The sequence below is a fragment of the Amphichorda felina genome, assembly GCF_050947745.1.
Source record: "Amphichorda felina strain 45539 chromosome Unknown scaffold_1, whole genome shotgun sequence".
NCBI classification, from domain to species: domain Eukaryota; kingdom Fungi; phylum Ascomycota; class Sordariomycetes; order Hypocreales; family Bionectriaceae; genus Amphichorda; species Amphichorda felina.
This window is the reverse complement of record NW_028145049.1, coordinates 747,085-770,949: the sequence shown is the minus strand read 5'-3', so window position 1 is coordinate 770,949 and position 23,865 is coordinate 747,085. Positions and strand designations below refer to the sequence as shown.

The 23,865-nt window shown below is 54.2% G+C and overlaps 7 protein-coding genes across 7 annotated transcripts; 5 read left to right on the top strand and 2 right to left on the bottom strand.

The window, feature by feature from the left end:
- Nucleotides 1-1,260: 1,260 nt before the first annotated feature.
- ACO1O0_000249 (peptide alpha-N-acetyltransferase complex A subunit NAT1) lies at nt 1,261-3,847 on the top strand (the record flags this gene model as incomplete). The annotated part of the gene is made up of 3 exons (XM_083189748.1): nt 1,261-2,164; nt 2,240-3,349; nt 3,405-3,847. 3 exons carry the CDS (start codon nt 1,261-1,263, stop codon nt 3,845-3,847), a joined length of 2,457 nt encoding a protein of 818 aa, XP_083053607.1.
- Nucleotides 3,848-4,806: 959 nt separating this feature from the next.
- LCB4 (ATP-NAD kinase-like domain-containing protein) lies at nt 4,807-6,474 on the top strand (the record flags this gene model as incomplete). Its single annotated transcript, XM_083189747.1, has 3 exons — nt 4,807-4,897; nt 4,951-5,960; nt 6,019-6,474. 3 exons carry the CDS (start codon nt 4,807-4,809, stop codon nt 6,472-6,474), a joined length of 1,557 nt encoding a protein of 518 aa, XP_083053606.1.
- A 665-nt stretch (nt 6,475-7,139) lies between these two features.
- Nucleotides 7,140-8,091, top strand: ACO1O0_000247 (uncharacterized protein; the record flags this gene model as incomplete). Its single annotated transcript, XM_083189746.1, has 2 exons — nt 7,140-7,246; nt 7,302-8,091. 2 exons carry the CDS (start codon nt 7,140-7,142, stop codon nt 8,089-8,091), a joined length of 897 nt encoding a protein of 298 aa, XP_083053605.1.
- A 653-nt stretch (nt 8,092-8,744) lies between these two features.
- On the top strand, nt 8,745-9,575 carry ACO1O0_000246 (uncharacterized protein; the record flags this gene model as incomplete). Its single annotated transcript, XM_083189745.1, has 2 exons — nt 8,745-8,842; nt 8,903-9,575. 2 exons carry the CDS (start codon nt 8,745-8,747, stop codon nt 9,573-9,575), a joined length of 771 nt encoding a protein of 256 aa, XP_083053604.1.
- Nucleotides 9,576-10,287: 712 nt separating this feature from the next.
- BUB1 (Mad3/BUB1 homology region 1-domain-containing protein) lies at nt 10,288-14,003 on the top strand (the record flags this gene model as incomplete). Its single annotated transcript, XM_083189744.1, has 3 exons — nt 10,288-11,283; nt 11,440-11,776; nt 11,836-14,003. The coding sequence occupies 3 exons, from the start codon at nt 10,288-10,290 to the stop codon at nt 14,001-14,003; spliced, it is 3,501 nt and encodes a 1,166-aa protein (XP_083053603.1).
- A 221-nt stretch (nt 14,004-14,224) lies between these two features.
- Nucleotides 14,225-15,641, bottom strand: APN1 (DNA-(apurinic or apyrimidinic site) lyase APN1; the record flags this gene model as incomplete). The annotated part of the gene is made up of 3 exons (XM_083189743.1): nt 14,225-14,622; nt 14,679-15,290; nt 15,350-15,641. The coding sequence occupies 3 exons, from the start codon at nt 15,639-15,641 to the stop codon at nt 14,225-14,227; spliced, it is 1,302 nt and encodes a 433-aa protein (XP_083053602.1).
- Nucleotides 15,642-16,164: 523 nt separating this feature from the next.
- Nucleotides 16,165-17,781, bottom strand: DGA1 (diacylglycerol O-acyltransferase; the record flags this gene model as incomplete). The annotated part of the gene is made up of 3 exons (XM_083189742.1): nt 16,165-17,475; nt 17,548-17,684; nt 17,739-17,781. The coding sequence occupies 3 exons, from the start codon at nt 17,779-17,781 to the stop codon at nt 16,165-16,167; spliced, it is 1,491 nt and encodes a 496-aa protein (XP_083053601.1).
- Nucleotides 17,782-23,865: the final 6,084 nt, after the last annotated feature.

Below are 23,865 nucleotides of genomic sequence, written 5' to 3'. Positions count from 1 at the left end.
CACCCAGAACCTCAATGCTCTCGTAACGCCCTCGCGCGCAGGCTTTGACCCCTCTTCGACGGCCCACCGCGTACCAGGATCGAGCTCAAAGTCAATCGACCCCGAGGCATGCCAGACTTTCAAGCACAAAGTGCTATTTCCGGCATGGCAGGCGCGGAAGGACGTGCTATATTATTGCGGCGTGGTAGCAGCGAGCCCCGATCCTGACGACCCCGAAGCGACCCTTAGGGAGATGGAGAAGGAGCGAGATAGCCACCGGGTAGTCAACGAACGGCTGGATCCTTACTCTGGCAGGTTCTTCCCCCGGGAAGCCCGAACGGAGACACTCGCCACGTTAATACGCCAAGAGAATCAAATAGAAAAAATTGTGAGAAGTAAGACCTGGGCGACGGTCCAGCAACGATGTGGTGGCATCGGTGAGAACTGGGAGCAGGCCGTGGGAAAATGGACGGCATCTCGAGAACCTATAACTCGGCGAGATCAGAAACGATAGGGGCAACATATGATGGGCGCACTGTGTAAAATATGGCTCGGTTTGTAAACTAATACCTTACGTACTATTGGGGAGTAGCAAAGGCGCATTGGGTTCATGGACAAACACCACTTACGGGCGGACAGGTGGTATACTATAGCATACTCCTGGATCATATTTCTAGTATATAAAGGCCAGGCTGCCTGCATACTATGCCAATATGGTGTGACTGCTGCTGCCCATGGCAATGAAACAATATCAGGAACAAATAAACTTCGTAGAACAGCTTTTTCTGAGGATGCCCAGCTTTATTGAAAGAAAGCCAGGCGGTGGGGGGTCCTACAGGTGCCAGGTGGTGCACACTGCCGGGAGTGACTGCACTCCGGCACCATTGCGAAAACCCCACCATGAATCACCTCTGAGACACTCGTGTGCTCTGGAAGAATTGAACACCCGAGGATCCGCCGGCCACGACTCCCAAGCTTGTCAAACATCCAAGTTCGAGACACCCTCGTTTAGAATCTTGTACAAGTTGGCCTCAAAATCCAAGCACGTGGCCGGCCATTCAACCAAGAAGAGGTTCGGGGAAGATTGCTGTCCTCCAATCTCCCCAAACGAGCTGTGCTAGCATATTAAACTCGCACACTCGTCTCCGGACCTCGCCAGACTCGAGAGCTCCGCGACCTACCAAGCCTACGGCCACCTTTTCGTCTTAAACCCACTTAAGCCTCCGCGCTTGTTACAGTCTTCCCTCGAATCTTCGCGACGGCCCTTGACCATCGCCCGCCATGCCTCAACCACTGAATCCCAAGGATCAGTCGAACTTCCGCGCTGTCGTCCGCGCCTATGAGGACAAACAGTACAAGCGCGGCCTGAAAACGGCCGATTCGATCCTCAAGAAGAACCCCAAACATGGAGACACAATGGCCATGAAGGCGCTGATTCTGAACGCCCAAGGAAAGACGGAGGAGGCGTTTGCGCTTGGCAAGGAGGCTTTGACGGTGGACATGAAGTCCCACATCTGCTGGCACGTGTACGGCCTACTGTACAGGGCAAACAAGAACTTTGAGGAGGCCATTAAGGCGTACAAGTTTGCGCTCAAGCTGGAACCTGAGTCGGCGCAAATCCAGAGGGACCTCGCCATCCTGCAGGTTCAGATGCGCGACTACGCGGGATATGTACAGAGCCGCCAGGCGATGCTGCAAGCGCGGCCTCAACTACGGCAAAGCTGGACTGCGCTCGCCATTGCGCATCACCTGTCGGGAAATTTGTCAGAGGCCGAAAACGTGCTCACGACGTACGAGGGCACTCTCAAGTCGACCCCATCTCGCTACGATCTCGAACATTCTGAGGCCATCATGTACAAGAATTCCTTGATCGCAGAACAGGGCGATTATCAGCGGGCTCTGGACCATTTGGAGGATGCTGGAAAGCATAACCTGGACCGGTTGGCCTTTCTAGAATACCGCGCCGAGTATCTATCTAAGCTGGGACGGCAAGAGGATGCTGCCAAGGCTTACCGTGCGCTTCTTGAACGTAACCCGGATCATCAGATTTATTACGAAAAGCTGTCTGGTGCCCTGGGGGTTGATGACGGCGACGTACAGGCCCGCAAGGCTATCTACGACGAATTCGCTGCCAAATTCCCTCGCTGCGATGCCGCCCGACGATTGCCTTTAGATTTCCTCTCTGGTAAGCTCATCATCCAACCTTCTCGCTAGAATTTGGTGGTATTGCCGGTAGCGTGATGGGCTAATCCACCTGCAGGTGATGAATTTCAATCCGCCGCCAAGGAGTACCTTACCTTGATGTTGAACAAGGGCGTCCCTTCGACTTTCGCGAACCTTAAGCACCTCTACTCCGATGAATTCAAGAAGACAACCCTTGCGGAACTGGCAGAAGAGTACCTGAAGTCCCAAAGTGCAGACTCCACGAGCAAGGATAAGGGTGAGGCCGCCGCGCTTTACTATCTTGCCCAGCACTACAACTACCACATGAGCCGCGATCTGGCAAAGGCCATGGAATATGTGGAAAAGGCCATTGAGAAGGATCCTAAAAGCGTTGATTTCCATATGACCAAGGCACGGATATTGAAGCATCACGGCAACATTTCCAAGGCGTCCGAGATGATGGATTACGCCCGCTCGTTAGACCTCAAGGATCGATACATCAACAGCAAGTCTGCCAAGTACCAGCTTCGCAACAACGAGAACGACAAAGCCCTGAAGACGGTGGGCCTGTTCACTCGTGCAGATACGCCTGGCGGTCCGATTGCGGATCTTTTAGACATGCAGTGTGTCTGGTTCCTCACCGAGGATGGCGAGGCGTATGCTAGGGCAGGAAACACTGGAATGGCACTTAAGAGGCTGCAGGCCGTTGCCAACATCTTCGATGTTTGGCAAGAGGATCAATTTGATTTCCACAGCTTCTCCCTGCGCAAGGGTCAGATCCGCGCATATATCGACATGATCCGGTGGGAAGACCATATCCGAGACCACCCCTTCTACGCTCGCGCAGCCCTCTCCGCCATTGATGTCTATCTCAAGATGGCGGACAAGCCGTCTGCCAATGGCGTCAATGGCAATGGTGACGATGCGGAAGATGCCCTGGCAAAGAAGAAGGCTGCAAAGAAGGCAAAGAAGGAGCAACAGCGACTGGAGCGCGAGGCTGCCGAAAAGCTGGCTAAGCAGGACCCGAACAAGGCTACACAGGGAGGCGCTGATGCTAAGAAGAAGGATGATGACCCCTTGGGTCTGAAGCTGGCTTCCACGGCTGACCCTCTAGGTGACGCAACAAAGCTGCTCAGCCCTCTGCTGCAGGCGTGCCCCAAGAGCATCGAAGCTCAGCACGCTGGGTTTGAGGTATACCTGCGCCGGAGTAAGTGGACACTCAAGTCGCCCATGCTTGTTTTAAACTAATCGAATGTGTCCAGGGAAATACGTTCTGGCCCTCTGTTGCCTCAACGCTGCAACGGCTCTTGCGCCAGAGAGCCCCAAGGTGCACGAGCAAGCAGTTGCCCTTCGCCACGCTCTCAGCCAAGCAACGGATCTACCCCCTAAGGTTGCGGAAGTCCTGAAGGAAGAATTCAAGACCATCGACTCGTCAACGGACTTGAAGAAGTACAACGACGAGTTTCAAGCAAAGAACAAGGCTAGCCCAGCGCATGTGCTCGCCGCCATCCGAACTAGGAAGATGCTTGGCGAGGACGGCAAGCAATGCGACAAGGAAGTTACCGGATTGCTCGACATTCCGAGTGTCAGCTTTACCAACGCTATCGAGGCATTGGAGACGCTGAAGCGGTGGCGCAGCGTAGAGGTAGAAGCTTTTAGGAAGGCTGCTTTAAGCAAGTGGCCCGAGGTGACGAGGCTAGCATGAGTCCGTGACGAGGACAGAGAGGTTCACACGATGTCCACCACGTGGTTGGCAATAAGGTGCACAATGGGGTCTGAAGGTGTCGAAAATATAGAGGAGCACTATGTAGATTCTGCTCCCAAAAGTCCAAAAGATAGTGGAGCTGGAGTTGAGGCAGCTAGAGACATCTAGTTCTATACAATCGTGCCAGCCGCCGTGGCTGACATTCGAAGTTTGTTCCAGCCAGATTGCGAGGGCCTCAAGGACTGGCCAGTGCCACCGAATTATAGGTACTTGTGGTGCGATATTAGTACGAGTACTGCTACGTACCTATTGCCTATTCGTAAGTAGGTATCGTGGAGACGAGAACGCGCGGGCTGGCGACCTTTGGAAGTTTAAGCTGCACGTGTCCGCTTGAGGTATGGCACCGCCAACAGCGAGGGAATCTCCCATCAGTCTTCGACTCACACAGTACGTACAGGTACTCGCCCCTGAATCCTACTACAAGTAGTACCTATTGTTGGTGGAGTAACGAGTTCGATGTCACGGTAATGGGAGATGGAGGGTGGAACCGGAAGTTACGCACTAGCGTCTGCAGGCGATCTGCACTTGCCTCGGCGTGACTCGTGACGGCTTCTAGATTCCCTGACAACAATAGCTCAGCGAGCCGACTTCCTCCCCAACCCAAGCCATTCTCTTAGGCTCCATTAGCCTCGTCGCTCCATCATCTTTGATTCCTTTTGCACTCTCACTCGCTATTACTTATTTTCAGGAACTTGCTCTATAATTATCTGCCTATCACCCCGTGCCAGTCTATAGGTAGCCAACCGACGCCTGCGCGTGACGCGAGGCAACACAGCACAGCGTACCTAGAATATTGAAATCATCTTCGACACGCCTGTCATCGCCGGCGTCAAAGAATTCATCGCTTGCGAAATTGAATATCCTTTTTGCTAGTATTTCAACTACTCCGCGCCGACACAATGGCTTCGCGAATTTCGATCCGGCTGTATAGCCAAAGGTACAACACACATATCGTTCTGATGACTTTCGATTCGGACCTTGGAATTAGTGGTGCGGATATTTCGGGAATTTATGAATGGCCATTTCCACTGACATTTCTCAAGGCTCGGGGCCCACGAAACGCATTCCCTACTACAACATCATCTGGGCCGGCGTCGAAGACAATACCCTGACGATTCACCATGTCTCCGACCCCACCAAACCCAGCATAAAGCTCGATCGGTTGTCATTTTCTGTCGGCGATCCTGAAAATGCCGCCTCAGCGGAGCAATTCGCCATAGAACTTCGATCCCGGGCATATGGGAACGCAAAGCAGCAGAAAAGAGCGCTTGTGCTGGTCAACCCGAATTCAGGTCCCGGTGGCGCGATCAGGAGGTGGCAGAAAGAGGCCAAGCCTCTATTTGAGGCAGCGAAAATGGAGCTGGAAGTCCTCATATTAACCAACGGCGGGCACGCCATGACTCTGGTAGAGAAGATGGACATTGAAAAGTACGACACCGTCATCGCGTGCTCGGGTGACGGAACACCGCACGAGATCTTCAATGGCCTTGCCAAAAGGCCGGACGCGAAGAGGGCGTTGAGCAAGATCGCTGTCGGCCATATCCCGTGTGGCTCAGGCAACGCCATGGCCCTCAATCTCTACGGCTCCAACAAGCCAGCCACGGCAGCTATTGGGATCATCAAAGGCGTGGAGACGCCTTTAGACCTGGTCTCCATTACCCAGGGGTCAAAACGATATGTTTCTTTTCTCTCCCAGGCCTTGGGGATCATCGCAGAGAGCGATCTTGGCACCGAAAATTTTCGCTGGATGGGCTCCAAAAGGTTTGAGATGGGCATGCTCATGCGCGTCTACCAGAAGAAGTGCTATCCGTGCGACCTTGCAGTAAAAGTTGAGGTCGCAGAAAAGAACGATGTCAAAGCGTACTACCGTCGCCATGCAAAGAACGATTCTAAGCCAATCTCGACGAACGGCCAGTCTGGCAGAAACGAGGGAGAGCCCGAAAGCGAAGGTCTTCCGGTACTGAAATATGGGACGATCAATGACGACATTTCTGGCTTGGAAGGATGGGAGACGCTTAATAGTGACAAGATTGGCAATTTCTACTGCGGAAATGTGAGTGTTGGCTACGAGATGCCACGAAGGCTACCCTTTGACTAACATGGCATTATAGATGGCATACATGTCCCCCGATGCCAACTTCTTCCCCGCTGCGCTGCCATCGGATGGGTGCATGGATCTTTTTACCATGGACGGAAATGTACGCAGCACCAGGGCGACCAAGACACTCCTTGCCATTGAGTCAGGGAAGTTCTTTGACATGCCCGAAGTCAAGTACAGAAAGATCTCTGCCTACCGCATCACGCCCCGAGACCAAAAAGATGGTTACATCAGCATTGATGGCGAGAAGGTTCCCTTCCAGCCCTTTCAGGCAGAAATTCACCAAGGCCTGGGACGAGTGCTCTCGAAGAGAGGCAAGTTCGAAGCCAAAGGGCCCTTGGGTTGGGAGAGCGCTCCAATCACTGAGGGCGGCGGGGACCAGCAAAAATCTGCGGAGGGACAAGCCGCTACGGGCGAAGAGGCTGTAAATGACGCTCCGGCGCCGAATTGTCTTGATTCCCAGAATTAGGAAAAATCGAGGACCAAAGTGGAATCGTGGCTTCTAAACCTGGCGCTCAGGGAATAGTAGAAGCAGAGGCGAGGGTGGTTGCTACAAGCTTATTCAATGATACCCCGAGAGAGCGCGTGTTGGAAAGGGGCCGGCACAAGCGATAAGTATGGCCGATTTCTTGTTAGGAGTATAATGTGTATTCGTATAATAGAACAAGCGTTGATGTGTGCAACGGGTACATGGTAGTGCAGGGACGAGACCAAACTTGTCCAGGCCAGTATTAGCTCTTGTGAACTGGCATCGCATTTCCCGCCCATTGCATACCTAGCTGCCTTGGGAGATAGTACTACTAGTAGTGTTTTTATTAGTCTCACCGTACGAAGGTACCTAGTAGTATCTCACTTTTACGAACCGCCTTGTGATCGACTACTCAATTAAGCGGCTTATGGGTGCGTCATGGTCCATGTAAGGCAGTAGTAGTAGGCGGAAAGGGCGGGGCAATTCTCTCGCAGTGCTGACCCCGCCAAATGTTTTACAGTTGCTGGGTGACAGCTTGACGTTGACACACTCGGGTGTTCATCGTACTCGGCATCAAACTCAATCGGAGGCCTCGGCTGTCTGCCTCCTCATCTCGAATCCATTCATCCGGCATCAATGACATGAATCCTTACACGTAATCAAAAATGTCTAAGAAGGGCAGCAGGATTCCATCAGGTCCCTGGGGCAGGCTCAAGCCCGTGGAACAGGATCCCCTCGAGAGCATAGGTCTGCCCTCCAAAGGCGACAAACGGTAACCCACCAAGACTTGACTCCAGGTTGAACAACCACTAAACAGGTTCTCACAGGCTGTTGGATCCCAGGACGCAAGAAAGGTATTACACCAAAATCATAGAGCGGTATATGATATTTTGCACCGACGCTGGGAAAGGCGATGAGCTCCTCCGGAGGTTTGCGGCACTCGAAATCGGCGAAAGCGCAAGCCCGTCGACTTCCAAAGACCCAGCCGCCAGGCCTTCTATTGAGGCTCTTCAGAGCCCGGTAAACACCAAGGCACTGTCGGACGTTATGATGGCACTTAGGAAGCTGAGGGAGGGGATAGTGGCCTCGAAACGCAACGACGACTTCTCTATCCAGGCCTATCTCTTTTGCATACGCCTCTCTGTCCTCGTCAAGCACCCAGAATCTTACCACCCAGCCATCCTGCATCTCCTCCGATATCTTCACCCCCGGTTGACGCTCACGTCCGTGGAGTTCCAGGAAGTGGTCAGCTATCTAGTTCTCGACACAGCCTGCCGGAGGAAAGAGCTCGCGGAGGCGTACTCGATCCGACATCGCTACCAGCTCAAAGACCACAAGGTAGACATGATACTTCATGCTCTTGTGCACGATAACTATGTCCAGTTCCACAAGATCAAGGTCACCGTGGACGGACACCGCGCGCGGCTGCTTGAATTTGCGGAGAGTGGCATGCGGATACAGACTCTCAAAGCGTTCGGGAGAGCGTACCTGTCCGTGGACCTCGAGTTCCTGGAGGCCATGACGAATTCTAAGTGGGACGAGCTCACAAATACTGATAGAGTGGGCTGGGAGCTGAATGACAAGAAGGTGGTAATTAGGAGGGTCAGGGCAAAGTGAATGATTGCTCTTCTGTGAGTAGGTATTTATACCCTTTATACTTGGATTTTGGAAATTGGTGAGTGATTGAAGCGGGCTGCTATCACTTCCCCTCCGATGGCATACACAATAGAATGGTGAGCAGGCTTCCTTGAGGAATGAGTGCTTAGTTTGCCTTGCCTCAAGTTGCTGGATCTGACGTTCACAAGGCACTTGCACGAGGAGCAGACGCAAGATGCCCACCCAGGACAAGGTGACCACTTCACAGCACAGCCGTACACTGCATACGGATAGCTACTAGTAGATAGAGGGGTGCAGTCGCCGTCGATTGTACGATCAAGGCCACCTCCACGTGGCTCTGCTGATATCAACTACCTTATCCGAAATGCTATCTACCAGGTATTTAGGTACGACTACACCTAGGCCATCCTCACTCCACACAACAATACTTGAGGGCAAGAACACTCAAGGCGGTGAATGCGAGCTTTTGGGCTACGTCAGAGCCCTTTCAAAAACATCAGGCCAAAGCGGGATTGCAGCTGCCATCCATAACTCGCCGTGCCTGCTCGTTGCCGGCCACTGAACATCAAATGCTTAGAACTTCAACCATATTTTTCCAATCTGCCCCTTCCGATCTTTCACGTCCTCGACCTCCCACACTAGTCGAACCCACGATGGCGCCCGCAAGGAAAAAAGCTAAGACTACGAACAGCGATAGCAAACCGACTCCTTCGGCGCTCCTGGGAGACTTCCGTGTTGATTGGCTAGTTAAGTATGTCTTGCCCCACGGTGAAGCCTCCCTAACCATATGCTGACCGCGATCACTGGCTAGGAGCGACGAACAGTCGGTAGAACTCGTCGCAAAAGGCGAGACACTTGTCGTGCACCGAGATATCCTCACCAGAAACTCGGAGTACTTCCAACGCTGCTTGGAAGGAGGATCCTGGAACGAGAAAAGGAACAGATGCGTTCATTTTGAAGACATCGAAGCCAAGTTCCTCGCACTCTTCGTCGGCGTCGCCTACAGCCACTCCTCTTTTGCACCGGTGAACGAGCCCCAGTGGGCAAAAAACCCCCAAGCCTGCGCCAAACGAACACCGTTACGAGATTTTGTAGAGGTATACAAACTATGCGACCGGTTCATCTGCCAGAAAATGGCCGAATATATAGTCAAGTGCATCAAGGTGGCTATAGGCGATGGGCACCGAGGACTGTTCCGCTCGCCGCACGATGAGAGCCAACAGAAGGCTATGATGCGCGACTTTGCAGATGGCTACGAAGCACTCGACCTCGGAGACAGGTTGCAGAAGGAGATTGCAGGTTATATTACGGAGTATTTCTGCGCGGGCGTCAACTACATGGCCTGGAATGACTTCATGGAGGAGATCATGGATTGCCCCAAGTTTGTGGGCAGCGTCTCGAGGGAGTTTTCCAAGAAGCTGTCAGACCTGAGTCAAGCGAGGAAGCTACGGCGAAAGGAACTCGCCGGGCCAAGTCTTAATTAATAGGGGGTATATATGGCATAAGGCCCGAGAAGAAACATTTGGGATTACTGTTCTGGTGGTACCTTGCGTTATACTAGCGAGCGAATCCTCCAAACTTGACACGCAGAAAATCATCTCAGTTTTTTGGGTCTAGCACGTCTTCAAATCGAAAGAGTGTGTAATAATATATTCAAGTTCGTTTGCGAACCTTTGCTAGGGCCTCAACGAGTTCCTCGCACACAAGCCACTCGATTCCAATCCCGTCTCATTTTGCACCAAGTATTATCCACACTTGTGTTTGCTGTGGCGACACGAACCACTTCCACTTTGACTTTGTTGAACTTGGGTAGCCATGCTCTTGCCAACAACGAGTCGAGAGTAATACGAGCACCGGGACTCTCAGCTTTTGCCCCAACCTACAAATCTTGTAGTACCAAGGTACCTAAATGTGGCAATGGTGGGCGATGGGGCTGACCCAATCAACATCAGCCACACGGGATGGTCACCACAGCAACGCCCCTATCAGATCAATATTTATTTGCCATGAACAATGAAATTGTTCAAAATGGTATTACGTGGAAGAGAGACATCCCTCCATCATTAACCACCAACAACACATCGACGACCGCAAGAAGAGTTCGACACAGATCAATATTGATCCTGCGCCCAGTCGAGCCGGCTTCGGCCACGAATTAACTAATAAAAGCGACTACGATACCACGGTACTAGCATCATGGCCGCATCAGAGGACCTGATCAACTTTGATGTGATCGAGGGGCAGAAGGAAAATATCCAGTCGCTGCCCGGCGGTCGCTCAGCAAGGAAGCTGGCCGAGATCTACTCACCTTCGCCCCTACACAAACTCTCGACGCCCACTCCATCAGACACGAGGAATGTCAACGACTGCATCCGGGCCGAGTACGAGGCCGAGGTCCAAAACATCTCCGAGTCAGACGACCCTCTAGATGTCTTCGACAGATACGTCCGATGGACTCTCGACGCATATCCATCGGCACAGGCCACGCCCCAGTCACAGCTGCACCTCCTACTTGAACGGGCCACCAAGACCTTCATTAGCTCCGCACAATACAAGAACGACCCGCGGTACCTAAAGATGTGGATCCACTACATTCACTTTTTCGTGGACTCGCCGCGGGAAACATATGTCTTCCTTTCTCGGCACGGGGTCGGTGAGCGCCTGGCACTCTTCTACGAAGAGTACGCGGAGTGGCTCGAAGGAGTCGGCCGCTGGGCACAGGCTGAGGAGGTTTACAAGATGGGCATCGAGCGCGAGGCCCGCCCCGTCCAGCGGCTGATGCGCAAGTTCAAAGAGTTTGAGGAGAGGCTCTCCCGACAACCTGACGAAGCCAACGAACCATCGTCACCGGCGCTGCCCACTGTGCGCCCGGCTCTGGCTGCCAAGATGGACCCGTTTGGCGCCGTGGCACCCTCAGACCCCCAGGCTCGGCGTGTGGCCAGCAGCAGCAGCAGCAGCAGTGGAAGTGCTTCCCGGTCAGCCAAGCCAAAGATGGCCATCTTCTCCGACGCAGATGCGAAGCCCCCAGTCTTGTCTGCACGGGACACTGGCTCTAAAGGCTGGGACACCATCGGATCCATGGCCGAACGCAGGAAGGAGAACACGGTGGAGCCGAAGCCGTGGGTGGGAGAGACGCTCAAGGCTGGAGGAAAGAAGTCTACGACAGCCAAGATGGCTGTATTCAGGGATCCGGTATGTTCTTCTCCCGTTGCCCTATCATGCCCATGTGTTGATGATAATAGGACTAATTTGTGGACTATTGGTGTCATTGTGTGAATTCAGTCTTTATCCCAAATAAACAACATTATCGTTGTGCCCTCTAAAAACCAGACTACTGTGCATCCTCAGACGGGAAAGCGGGAGCGCATCTTTGTTGATCTCGCCACCGTATATCCTACACCAGAGGAACCTGGGACTGAGCTGAGTTTTGAAGAGGTAATGGCCGCCGACCGTGGCTGGCTGGATCACTCCTGGGACGAGGAGGATGAAGTCGTAGATATGAACCTTGTTCCCGAGCCAATGGAACTGGGGGAAATCGAAGAGATTAGCAAGAGCGGCGGCGACAAGCTAGTCATCCACAGGGACAGCCCGGTTTATGACGAGAATGGTGCAGTCATGGAACCGCCTCGACAGCCGCGAGGAGGCAAGAAGAAGAAGATAATGGAGTTCAACGAGACTCAAGTCAGTAAGTGTTACGCAATTTACCATTTACCTATTATCCTGCTGGCAGCTGACAACTGGTAGTCAAAGCGAAGCTGGACTCGCCTTCCGGCCCCAAGCTGAAGAAGAGAAACATGAGTACGTCCGAGCCAACTATGACGCTGCATACAAGGGCTGCTACAGACGACATCTATGACATCTTCAATGCCCCACTGAAGCCTACTCAAGAGGAAGCCAGTGCAGATGAAGACGACTACGAGACAGAGGGGGATTACACCACCGATGCTGAGAGCAACGGCACCACCAGGCACATCGACCCCAACGAAGAGGAGGATGAAGATGCCAAAAGTATCAGCGAGTGGTCTGACTTCTCTACTCACAAACACATCCCCGACGTTGCAGCTGTAGGAGATGAGGATGGGGGGCAAGACGAGACCCAGGTCTCGGACTTGATCGATACTGGCGTCCTCCACGATGAATCCGCCCAGCACACTGCTACTGGCGACTTTGGGGCCCGGGAATACGACCCCGAGACGCCCGAGGATTACCTTCCAGTTTCACGCACTTCCTTCGTTCCTGTTCCGCCTGAAGATTATGATCCACCAACTAGGCCCTATAGAGACCCGGCTGAGGTGGCCAACAATCGCCTCCCCTTCATGACGCCAATTACCGAGAGGACGGAAGTGTCCCTTGAGATGGAGATGGAGCGGCGGGAACAATTCAAGACCCCCTGTAGGCGCGATGGGGCATCGGCTGCGCTAGAACGGACTCCCATAGACGAGGAGTCCTCTGATCTAGAACCTATGAGCAGTCCTCTTCGGGATATTCTGAGCCCAGACAGGTCGCTGCCCAAGGTCCACGCACCACTAGCGCCTAGGCCTGCGGTTCCTTTAACCAAGGCCCTGTCTGAGAAGTCCATCCCTCACAAAGGTCCGATCTTCAAGGATGCACAGTGCAATCCCGTGGACGGGGAGGTGCGCAGTGAGATTCTAGCCAACATCCACCCTCCTCTAGCCTCGTATTATGGCTTCTACGACCATCGGCACGAGTCTTACGAGCGCGGCAATGAGATTCGCAAGTTTGCTAAGGCTCTGACCAGGAGCAGCAAGAGTGGAGCAGACAGGGCAGGGTCTTTGCCTGCCCCCGTAGTCATTGAGTTTGCCGAAGTGTCCTCGGCTTACAACGTGAAGCGAGAACTCGGGGCGGGCGCCTTTGCGCCTGTATACCTAGTTGAGAACTCGGCTCCGGATGATGAGCTGGAGAACGATGAGAATGCAGTGGCAACCATGGGCAAAGGAGTGTTTGCTGTCAACAGGAGGCAAGGTGTTGAAGCGCTCAAGATGGAGGTTCCTCCGACGCCTTGGGAGTTCCACATGATGCGCGTGGCCCACACCCGCCTAGGCCCTCAGCACCGAGCCTCTGTGTCCCTGTCCTACGCCCACGAGATGCATCTTTACAGAGACGAGGCGTTCCTGTTCCTGCCTTTCCATCCCCACGGCACGCTGTTAGATGTCATCAACTTCTTCCGAGCGGAGCCATCTGGGGTCATGGACGAGCAATTGGCCATGTTCTTCACCATCGAGCTGATGCGCACAGTCGAGGCACTGCACTCCAAGAGCGTCCTACACGGAGACGTCAAGCCAGACAATTGCCTCCTCCGACTCGACAACCTCGTGGGTGAACACCAGCAGGAGCGTTGCAACCAACAGCCGCTGTCGAGCCAATGGAAAGCGGATGGGAGCGGTGGCTGGGACTCGCGTGGCGTTGTCCTCATCGACTTTGGGCGAGCCATCGACATGCGCAACTTTGTCCCCAATGTGCAGTTCATTGCGGACTGGAAGACGACATCCCAGGACTGTGCGGAAATGCGAGAGGGTCGCCCCTGGACGTGGCAGATTGACTACCACGGGCTGGCGGGCACCATCCACTGCCTCCTCTTTGGCAAGTACATTGAGACCGTGCGCTGCGACCAGGGAGGCCTCACCCGGGGAGGCCGCAAGTATCGCATCCGCGAGAGTCTGAAGCGGTACTGGCAGACGGAGCTCTGGGGCGAGTGCTTCGAGGTGCTGCTCAACCCGAGCTCGTTCCTCGAGGCTGAGGAGGGTAACAAGATGCCCGTGCTGCGGTCGATGCGCAGCGTCAGGGAGAGAATGGAGCAGTGGCTGCAGGATAACTGCGAGAGGGGCGTCGGACTCAAGTCTTTGATCAGCAGAGTCGAGGCGTTTGCCAAGGGCCAGAACCGGAAGCATTGAGAGGAACTATTTGATGGCATCCCAGCCGTTCGTTGCACATGAGATTATGACTGGACGGGCGTTGGTTTCTTGGATCAGCCCATGCTATTGTTTTGTTATTATGCATAGTGTTTGTTTGTATACCCCAACTCGTGTTAGTTGCTATGAATTTTACATGGCAGGACTTGCTATTAGTACAACAAACTACAACCCCATATGGTTTTGCACTGTGAATGAGGCGCCTAGTCGCTGTCGTCATCAGACACAGCCTTTCCCTTCTTCTTCCTCGTCCCTTTTTTGGCATCCTTTTGTGACTTCTTGTCGACTTGGTCCTGAATCCTCGCCCGCTCGCCTGTTCCTTTAGCCTGCAGCTCCTTTTCCAGCGTCTGGAACTCGGCTCCCTCGGCGTCCATCCCGATAAGGCTTTCCAGGAGCTTGATCTCGTCTGCCCACACTTGCTTGTCCTCAATCGTCCTGCCCTTTTCGTCCTTCTTGTCGATGGGCGTCTCAAGCACCATGGGCATCCCGCAGAAGGCGTCGTCGTTCATGATGCTGTGGAAGGCACGAAGGCCGAGAAAGCCCGTGCCGATGTTAGCGTGGAGATCCCGGTTGGAGCCAAGGGGGGCTTTGCTGTCGTTTACTGATCTCCGTTAGCGGATCATGCACGAGAGAGCCGGCGGTCTGAGTCCAGCTTACAGTGGAAGGCCTTGAGGTATTTAGGGCCGACAACCTCGTTGAATGATTCAAACGTCTTCTTGAAAGCCTCCGGTGTTCTCAGGTCATGACCGGCAGCGAAGGCATGGCACGTGTCAATGCACACACCGACTCGCTCCTTGTCGTCAACGAGGGCGATGATGTCCCGCAGGTCCTCCCACGTCGACCCGACGACGTTACCACTCCCCGCCATGTTCTCCAGCACCGTGACGACAGTCTTGGTCGCCTTGTGGGCCTTGTTCAGCTGGGAGGCGATGCGCGCGCACGCCGCGGCCCTGGTGTCACCGCCGGTAGACCCCGGGTGGAAGTTGTAGAGCTTGATGCCCAGCTCCTCGCACCGCGACAAGTCATCGACGAAGCTGTTGTAGGCCTGCGTCGCCTTGGCCGGGTCGGCCTGCGCGAGGTTGACGAGGTATGACCCGTGGGGGAGGGCATGCTCGCCGGCGCTGTAGCCGTGGTGCTTGCACTGGCTGGCAAAGAGATCCCTGGCCTCTGGGGCGAGAGGCGGGTTGTCCCATTTGCGCTGGGACTTGAGGAAGAGGGCGAACGAGTTGGCGCCGATGTGGACGGCATTGGTGACTGAGTTCTGGACGCCTACGCTTTCAGTTAGACTTGGGCCCCAAACAGAAGGGATTTTGCAAGAGAAATCCGACCTCCTGCTGCGCTCACATGGGCGCCAATGCACATGGGCTTCTTCAATGCCGCAATGGCTGTCCGTTCCGCTAGCGGCATGGCGTCCTCGTCCTTATCTTTGCCTTTGGTCTTGCGCTTCTTGGCCGATGGTTTGGGGGCCACAGCCGGCTCTTCCGCCGGATCTACCGCCTTGCGTTTGCTGGTAGCACCCTTGTTTGATGGTGCTTTGCGGCCGACAACGCTAGTCTCCTGCTTGTCCTCAGCCTCGGCGTAGTTGACGGCCACCTTTTTGCGAGGTGAAGCCCGAGCCATGGTGTAGGCACAGGGACTCGCGTTAGTGAGAGGTTATTGCGAGGGAAAAGTTGACTCGGTAGCTAATCAAGAAAGCAAAGTCACTGGTGCCGACTTGAAGATGCGCTGATGGAGGCCACAATGTTCGAGGCTCGTCGCGACGACGCGGCTGGTGATGGAGAAGAGACGCGGTCTCACGTGACAGATTAATGAGACACTACCTACCCGCCCTTGGCTCAACATTCAGAGCAACACCACAAGGGGCGGGGGCAACCGTCATGCGCACATTATTGGAGGATTTATCCGTACATCGGTTCTCTGTTGAAGGTTTCATATATAAGACCAATGTTGGGAGCTGGCTGAGCTAGTCTAGATCTCGCCTTGCTACTTTGCTTGTACAACCACCTCATAAGTTAGCCGCACAAATGAACCCTCGACCCCCACGTGGAGGCCATATATTATACCTTTCCAAAATCATTAATATTCCTTTGCTATGTAGCACTATTCCTTGGAAGAAGTCAACTTAGAAAATGAAACCCGTCCCTTATGAGATAAACTTCATCTCGGACGTCCGTGCAGGCGAAAATTGATCCTTGTAAGTATCCCAGAGTCTCTCCACCTCCTGGATATACAGCTCGTGAAGTTTGTCGATATCTTCCTGCGAGGGCTGGTTGCCGTGAGCCTGCTTGACCTCGATGGGCTTACCAACCACAATGTTGACCGGCCTCCGGTACGGCATCAGACCAACGTCGTAGTTGAGCACTCCTCGGCCGTGAAAGCCCGGGACCGTGAACTTGAACACTTTGAGGAGGAACATCTGAAATTTGTGAATCATGGGGTGAGTCTTTGGGCTGAGCTGGTCGTACAGGTCATTCTCCCCGAAACCCAGGACAGGAACCAGATCAGCGCCCATGCGCAGGGCCATCTTGATGAAACCCTTGCGCCCTTGCAGGATAAGCCGAAGCGTCCCCGGCTGTGCCTCCAGAGACTCACGCGCGCCGCCGACGACGATGGTGACGGCGCGGCCCTGGCCATCATTGTTCGGACCGCCCTTGCTCAATATGTTTGTGATCGATTCCTTCGACACGGAACGCACGCCCATCAGTAGTAGCCAGTCCCGATAAAACGGCAGGCGGAAGTTGGAGTCGAGGGTCAGCAGACTGTTAGTGATGCCCGGGAACTTGTCCGCAAACCCGAGCGCATTCGTCACGAAAGCGCTCCAGGCGCCGTGTGAGATAATGCCATGAGGATGGTACCCAAAGATGTACTTCCTCTCGGGGGACAGCTCGTGCGTCTTGTGCAGCGTGGCGGGGAAGTACCCGGCAAAGAGGCGCCACAGCGGCAGAGATCTCAGGTACTCCGATCGGTAGGCGAGGGTGCCATTTGTCGCCGCTGTTGACACGGACAGGTGGATGAGGTACGGCACCAGGATTGGCCACATGAAGGGGTTCGCGCAGGTAAACCAGAAGGCTGAGACGAACAGGACGATGGACATGGAGTGGAATAAGACTGCTCCCATCTGCATCCGACGCACAAGGGGCACCCGGACAGGCGCAAACCGGATGCCCCCAGCGTGCCACGCCTCAGGCTCCCCTCCCTGGCTGTGGGCCGGGCTGTGGATGCCCGACTGCCTCGATAACACTGGGTAGTTACCACCATTCACCCGTGGCCTGAAGTTGTCATGGTTGTCGTGGTCTTCGAGGGCTGGGCCAGCGGTAGCGGCAGCGGCAGCAGTGGCATATGACTTGGGGCCCCCGTTAGGCCTGGCCGGGTTCCGGTTCCTCGGCTTACCGTTGGTTGTGCGTCGGCCACTGGTCTTCAAGTCGTGGATCGAGTCGTGGGTCAAATCCGGAGTCTGGATACACAAACTCGTCAGAAATGTTCCTCATCCTTCATGTGAGCTCGGTGCATGGGGAAGGGTTGTTACCGGTTGGTCAGAGCTGTCACGGTTGGCTACCTGGCCATTCGCAGGGTTCGGCATGATTGCTATCTTCTGATCCGTCTCGTGGACCAGCGGGACTGTCTCGGAATCAGCGATGCCTGCTTCTCTGTACTCTGCGACAGCTGTTCAAGCTATCGCCCAGCTGCGCAGCCAAGCGAGTGGGAGAAGGGACTCACCATCTTGCGCCAGCGGGGCGACGGGGCCTTGGACGCTGGCCATTCGAAAGCTTGTCCCGCAGCTCTCTGCAGGGGTGCAGGGTGACAAACAGGCAGAGTTGAAGCAAGTCGGGTTCAGCGGATTCTTCTGTCTTCAACAGGGCATGGCGATGGCGGCATAGTGCAGATGAGACATGTGTGGCCTTCGCCGTTTGCGATCAGCGTCTGGTCACGTCGCCATCAACCTAGTGGTGCGTGTCAAGGTGTGTCACGGACTCGGTGTGTAGGCGTCCCACCCACCAATGACGTCGGTCACAAACAGGCACGTGAAAGAGCTACTACAACTTGGATACGTACGAATACGAATAGAACCCCCCATTAGCCGTAGACAGCCCTTTAAACTTTGTTCTTCGTCTGATTACGTATTCGCACATAGCAACTAATATTGATAAGTGCTCAATACCTCCTAACACTAGTGCCAGAGAGTCATAAGGTGGTATTCGTAATTCTGCAGTTCGAAAGCAAAAGGAGTGGTATTCACCGAGCCTCCTGATTCCCGGGATTGCCACGAGGCAAAGTATCTGGAAGATACAGTCTGTACCTAGGTATACTACATGACAGCCACGCGTAAGATAAATAGACGGGTCAAATACCAAAATCCGTCAAAAAAGGAATCCTTTCGCCATCTGACCCCAGATGCTCCCTACCGCCACTGACATAGTCAATCCCATGTATGGCCCAAACGCGAAGTAAAAGAGAGAAAAGGCAGAAGAACGCCAACCGCAAGCACCGTGCCATCCATTCAAGCGCAACAGGAAATGAACGTGAAGACCATCCGTGTCCCCTGAGCATACATATTTTGTGAACAGCCATATCCCATGTCTCCTCCTGCGTTGCAGCGTCGGGTTATGAAACTACAGCCGCTTCTCCATCTTGCCCCTCATGGCTGTTACGCTGAGCTTTCAGGGCAGCAACTTCGTGGTCGAGCCCAGAGACCTTATCCGATAAAGTCTTGACCCTGTCCTCCAGGGCCTGGATATACGCCCAAACACTTGGGTCGCTCTGTGCAAACATATTTCGACTGTCATTGTTTGACTGAGGCCCACTGGGCGTCCTGCCGTGGCTGAACCCTGATGGGTTCGCAGCAGAATACCCTGGGTGGGACAATCCCGGCAACTTAGGCTGGGCCGGCCCACTGTGAGGTGACTGAAGCTCCGACTGCCTTCGACCCTGGTGCTGTTGCTGTTGCTGCTGCTGCTGCTGCTGCGGGATGTGCTGTGACAGTCCGGGAGAGCGTTGACGGGTCGTACTCGATGCGTCGTGGCCTGGAATGCCGGGGCTCAGCGCCTTTGGGCTTTCGGTCATGCCAGATTGGGAATACATGCCTGTGTTGCCACCGGTCACGGCGGCCGATGAGATGCTGGTGCCGGGAGTATGGGTGCCCGCCATACTGCTCGGCACGCTGGACGAACCAGCACTGTTTGCTTGTGCTTGGTTGACATTTGGAGGGTACAGACCAGTACCAGTTGGTCGCGGAATCGCTGGGGGGTATGTCCTAGCGTGCGCCCCATAGCCGTCGTTCTCGCCTCCAGCAACGTGTTGTTGGGTGTTGACCGAGGGCATACTTTGCCGCCGCAGCTCGTCTTCATCGCCGTGATCGCATCCGAGCCCCGACATTGTGGAGTCTTCTCCTTCACCCATTGTGTTGCCCTCCAGATCCTCGCCATCAGCAAAGCTGCCCATGCTGGACCGACGACCGGCACACCCACCAGCACCTTTGCTGTGTCTTGCCAACGCATCTCCTCGAGCGAATTTGCGATCACATTTTGGGCATATATGGGGTTTCTCGCCCGTGTGTAGTTTTCCGTGTCTCTTCAAATCGTGGAGCCGGCGGAAACGCAGTGGACACTCAGTACAGACGTAGGGTTTCTCTTGGCTATGCGTGAGAAGATGGCTCTTTAGATTGTGATGCCGAGTGAACTCAGTATTGCAGTACGGGCATTTGTGCTTCTTGGAGCCCGATGACGTGGGAGAAGTTTGACTGTGCGAAGGCATGGGGAAGCTCATCCCGCGAGAAGGAGGTTCCGCCATATTTGCGGTTGCCTGCAGAGACCCTGGGTATGACAGCGAACTCGGCTGGCTTCTTTCTTCTTGCCCGACCACTTGCTGAGACATGTCATTGTCCGTCTTGTGATCCACATCCATCGGCGTCGGACTGGCCGTGACCGGTGCGCCAGCGATGCCTTCGGGGCTCTGTGGAGTGTTCTCGTCCCTCTCATCCACGCGATCAGTGGCATCTGCCGGTATCGTTAACGAATTCGTCGGTTTGGAAGAAGACTCCATGTTCGCCGTCGGAGCAGGCTGCGGCGCATCCGTCGGACGACTCATGGCTTCGGCACCTCCCGCTAACAGAGAGGCAAGGACTCTGTGGGTCGGGTTGTCGCTATTGGCTGGGGGGCTCGATGCTTCCTCAACCTCCTGGCGGCGACGGTCGTCCTCGAGAGCTGCGGCACCGGTCAGTGGTGGCGAAGAAGGGCCTGTCGCGAGAGCCAGGCGGGCGGATTTTGTGGGCGAGCCCAGATGATTGAGCTGGTGCGATTCGAGAGAGTGCGGTGACGGTGGTGTATCTTCGCGCTGCCGCTTCAGCAGCCTCACAGTCTCCTCTGAAGGGATAGCTGTGGATGGAGGACCACCACCTGGGACTAGACCTGGGCGACTGGACGGTGGGTTTTCGGTCGCGACGGCGCCCGCGTCAGATGCCATGAACGATGGGAGTTGCAAGGTCACGCAACCTCAAAAAGCTGTTATGCGTTTGGGTAGCTCGTGTCTGAGAGTTAGGTCAACCACGCATGTCGAGGCGTGGAACTTGGAGGTGTGGCTGAAGACCGTGGCGAGAGCTGTTTTGAGTAGGTAGTACTTGGGTTGTTGGTTTTAGTTTGCCCGAGACGAGAATAGTCAAGGGACCACTCGGAAAGCCAAGTGCCAATAAAAAAACACAATTCAATCCTCAAACTATGTGAGTACAAATTAGTGATTTCCGACGACGCGAAGACGTGGAACAACGGTGCTGACAAGTGAAGAATGAATCAACAGCACTAGACGGGAAGCTGGATGATGAGGAGAGAATGTTGTTGACGCCAGTTGGGGCTGGGCAGCTGGGCCACACATCTGGCGGGCTGGTACGGATAGGCAGGAAGGCAGGTAGGCTAGGTGGACAGTGGCTGGCTGGTGGCCGGCTGGCCGGGCGTGGAGATCCACAATCAGCCCAGGTGATGAGCCACTGACAATGTCCACCAAGAACTCCCAGCAGACTGGGCGGAGCACCACTGACGGTGAACTTCGCTGAGCAAGGATGTGGTGGGATGGGCGTGCGGGCAGGGCAAACGTCAGCAGGCAGGCGGGAGCCCAGCCAGCTTGGGGGGACCTAGGGACGGTGAAAGTTGGAAGGGCGACAAAAAAGAGACAGGATTGGGCTGCCTGGACGCTGGGAGCGTGCACCAGCGGGTACCGTCACCTTCGTACCTGTGCGTGAGAAGGACCTAGAAGAGCAAGGGAGTCCCAGCCACTCTCACGCTGTCTCTCCACTTGAGGCGGCGTGTGCCACACACCCTTCGTCACCGACCGAAAGAGGCTGACACAACCGGGAAGCGGTAAATCGGTCCAAAGCTCGAGTTCTAGGGGGGCTTTTCTTAATCAAGTGAGTATTTTTGAAAGAATAACGATCACGAACACTGCCTGTAAGTCTCGGCTGCACTGAAGTGCAGTGGTGGGCGAAACTCCAAACAATGCGCATTTGTAATGGGTGCCTGAGCACAGCCTCAGGCACTCGTCCCAGTCCCGAGTGCTCCACGGCTGTCAACTGTGGCGCCCCCCCTCCCCCCTTCCATTATTAGTGTGCCTCTGGAACGTGCGCGTCAGTCAGCCCGCCCGGAACAAAAACCTACTATGTACTCCGTACGAGTACGAGTATTACTAACACCTGGGAAGTTGTGCACAGACTTGGTGCACTATTGGTGCAAACGGCAGAGAAACGGCGCGCCATTTTCGTTGCGGTGACCCACTTCCGTTTGTCTCGGACTTCTAGATTGCCGTTTTCTTTCACTAAACCTTCTAGGATGAGAACGGTCGTTGCTGTATCCGTAAATAATAGTGAATTTACAAGTCCTATAGAGACTTACACCGATGGCTCTCGGTCACTAGGCTGCGCTGATGGACGAGTGGCTGTACTGACAATTCAGAATCCTTCTTATTTGGCCAATTGATGTGCCTTTCATGTCACCGAGGCATCCGGACATTGTCTGGGAGAAGAACTGGGTTGAAGGTCCATCGTTACAGTTCTTCCCCATCATTCTATTCGTACCCTCGACAGGTCAACCTGAGACACAGAGTGGCGGTGCAGCAGCTGAAAAGTTGACGGGGGGAAGACAAGACAGGAAGTGACTTCACGAGACGCTGATCACCATCATCATCCAAGCCACACTCAACTTGGCATGCAGGGGCAATTGTCCCGATCAAACTAATTCGCAGTAATATTACTAATACAAGTGCATGTGGTCAAGGACTCTCACGTTGCAATAAATCGGGGCGCCAACACGAGATCCGTGATAGCCCTCGTGGGCCTTAACGCCACGCGGACGACGATCCAGAATAACCTCCACAATGCCGTGGTTACAAACGACCAACACGAACCAAGGACGGTAATTCTCATTCACCGGGACGACAGGCATCGTTGGCGCCGCCCCCAAAAGCACCGCCAGCGCTCATCGTATCCGTGCATGTACCAGCAATCGAGCCATCGGGCCAATCCAGTGTCGACCCCGATGGTCGTGACGTTATGCCGCCATGATCTCCCTCGTTTTACAGGTTTGGGTGTTCACAGCCTGTCCGATCGGGAAATAAGTTGCAGAGACTCGTTTTGTTTGAAGTCGTGAGTCACATGCTGTTAGCAGGCGAGGTATGAGTGTCAAGTATCTGTCAAGGGAACTCCTACGAAGTAGTACGTAGTACGTTTCTTGACAATTGTATCCGTACGAATATCCGTAATCATTTGCCACAGTCAAATGCCGGGAAAGCCAACCCATATTCGAGGTTGATTAATATTACTTGCGATAAAACCTGCACATCTGCTAGGTTAGCATCTTTCAGCCTAGCTACGAATATATGAATTGGACCCTACGACGCACGGCGCATGCAGTATACACGGACGTGCAGGAGTGCATAATGTAATCAATACTATATAACATGCCGACGTCATATTCTCCTTTTCCCAGGACTACTACGTAGGGTTTGGGGGCTATTCAAGCTGCTCTTACGAAGACTACCCAGTATTACTACTACGAATACGGATAGTAATACTTGTCTGTTCGTGAGCCACGGCTCCTCGAGAGAATGGAATCAAGACTATCCAACATCGCAAAAAAAGGCCTACGGAAACGAGTAATAGCACAGGCTTACACGGGAGTAAGCCGGATCGCCATCGGCATCGGTGGAACGCCGAACTCGTATCCATAGTATTATGCTGGGCCAAACTGATCCGCCATCATCGCAAATTCCAAGAAGAGCCACAGCCACGACATATTATCAATGTCTCTGAAAAATAAGCCATTGCCGGGGTGCCACTCTTCATGGAGCTGGCGGTGAGTGTACTGGAACTTGTATGGGTGAGTTGCCACTACGGATCGTCCTCAGAGTGAGCTACAAGTATCCGTAGTAGGTACTTGATCAAGCAGAACCGATGCCGTCCTGTACCGCCAATTCGAAAACAAATGGCACATATTGCTCCAAGAAATGACAATGGCGATGGAGAGACTGCGCTTGGAAATCCGAGGGCGAAGTCTGAGGAGCGCAATTCGAGCCCGGTAGATCCAGGACAGGAGATTTTGCAACCTGTAATGAGACCACACGAAAGCGCAGATACTAACAACAATGTGGCGTTACGAGCCCAATTGGTAGGCTCGGAAATGAGGCGCTAGATGTTTGGCTGCCAGAAGGCAGCAATGGCAGTCAGAGCGTATTATTAGCAGGTCGGTCGATATTCTCGCCGTATGACGGTCTCTCTCTACTCGGGCTGCTCGGAGGGGATTTTTCACCCCTTAGCTTGCCTGTTCCATTTCTTCCATCCACATAACTAGAGACCAGAGAACAAGCA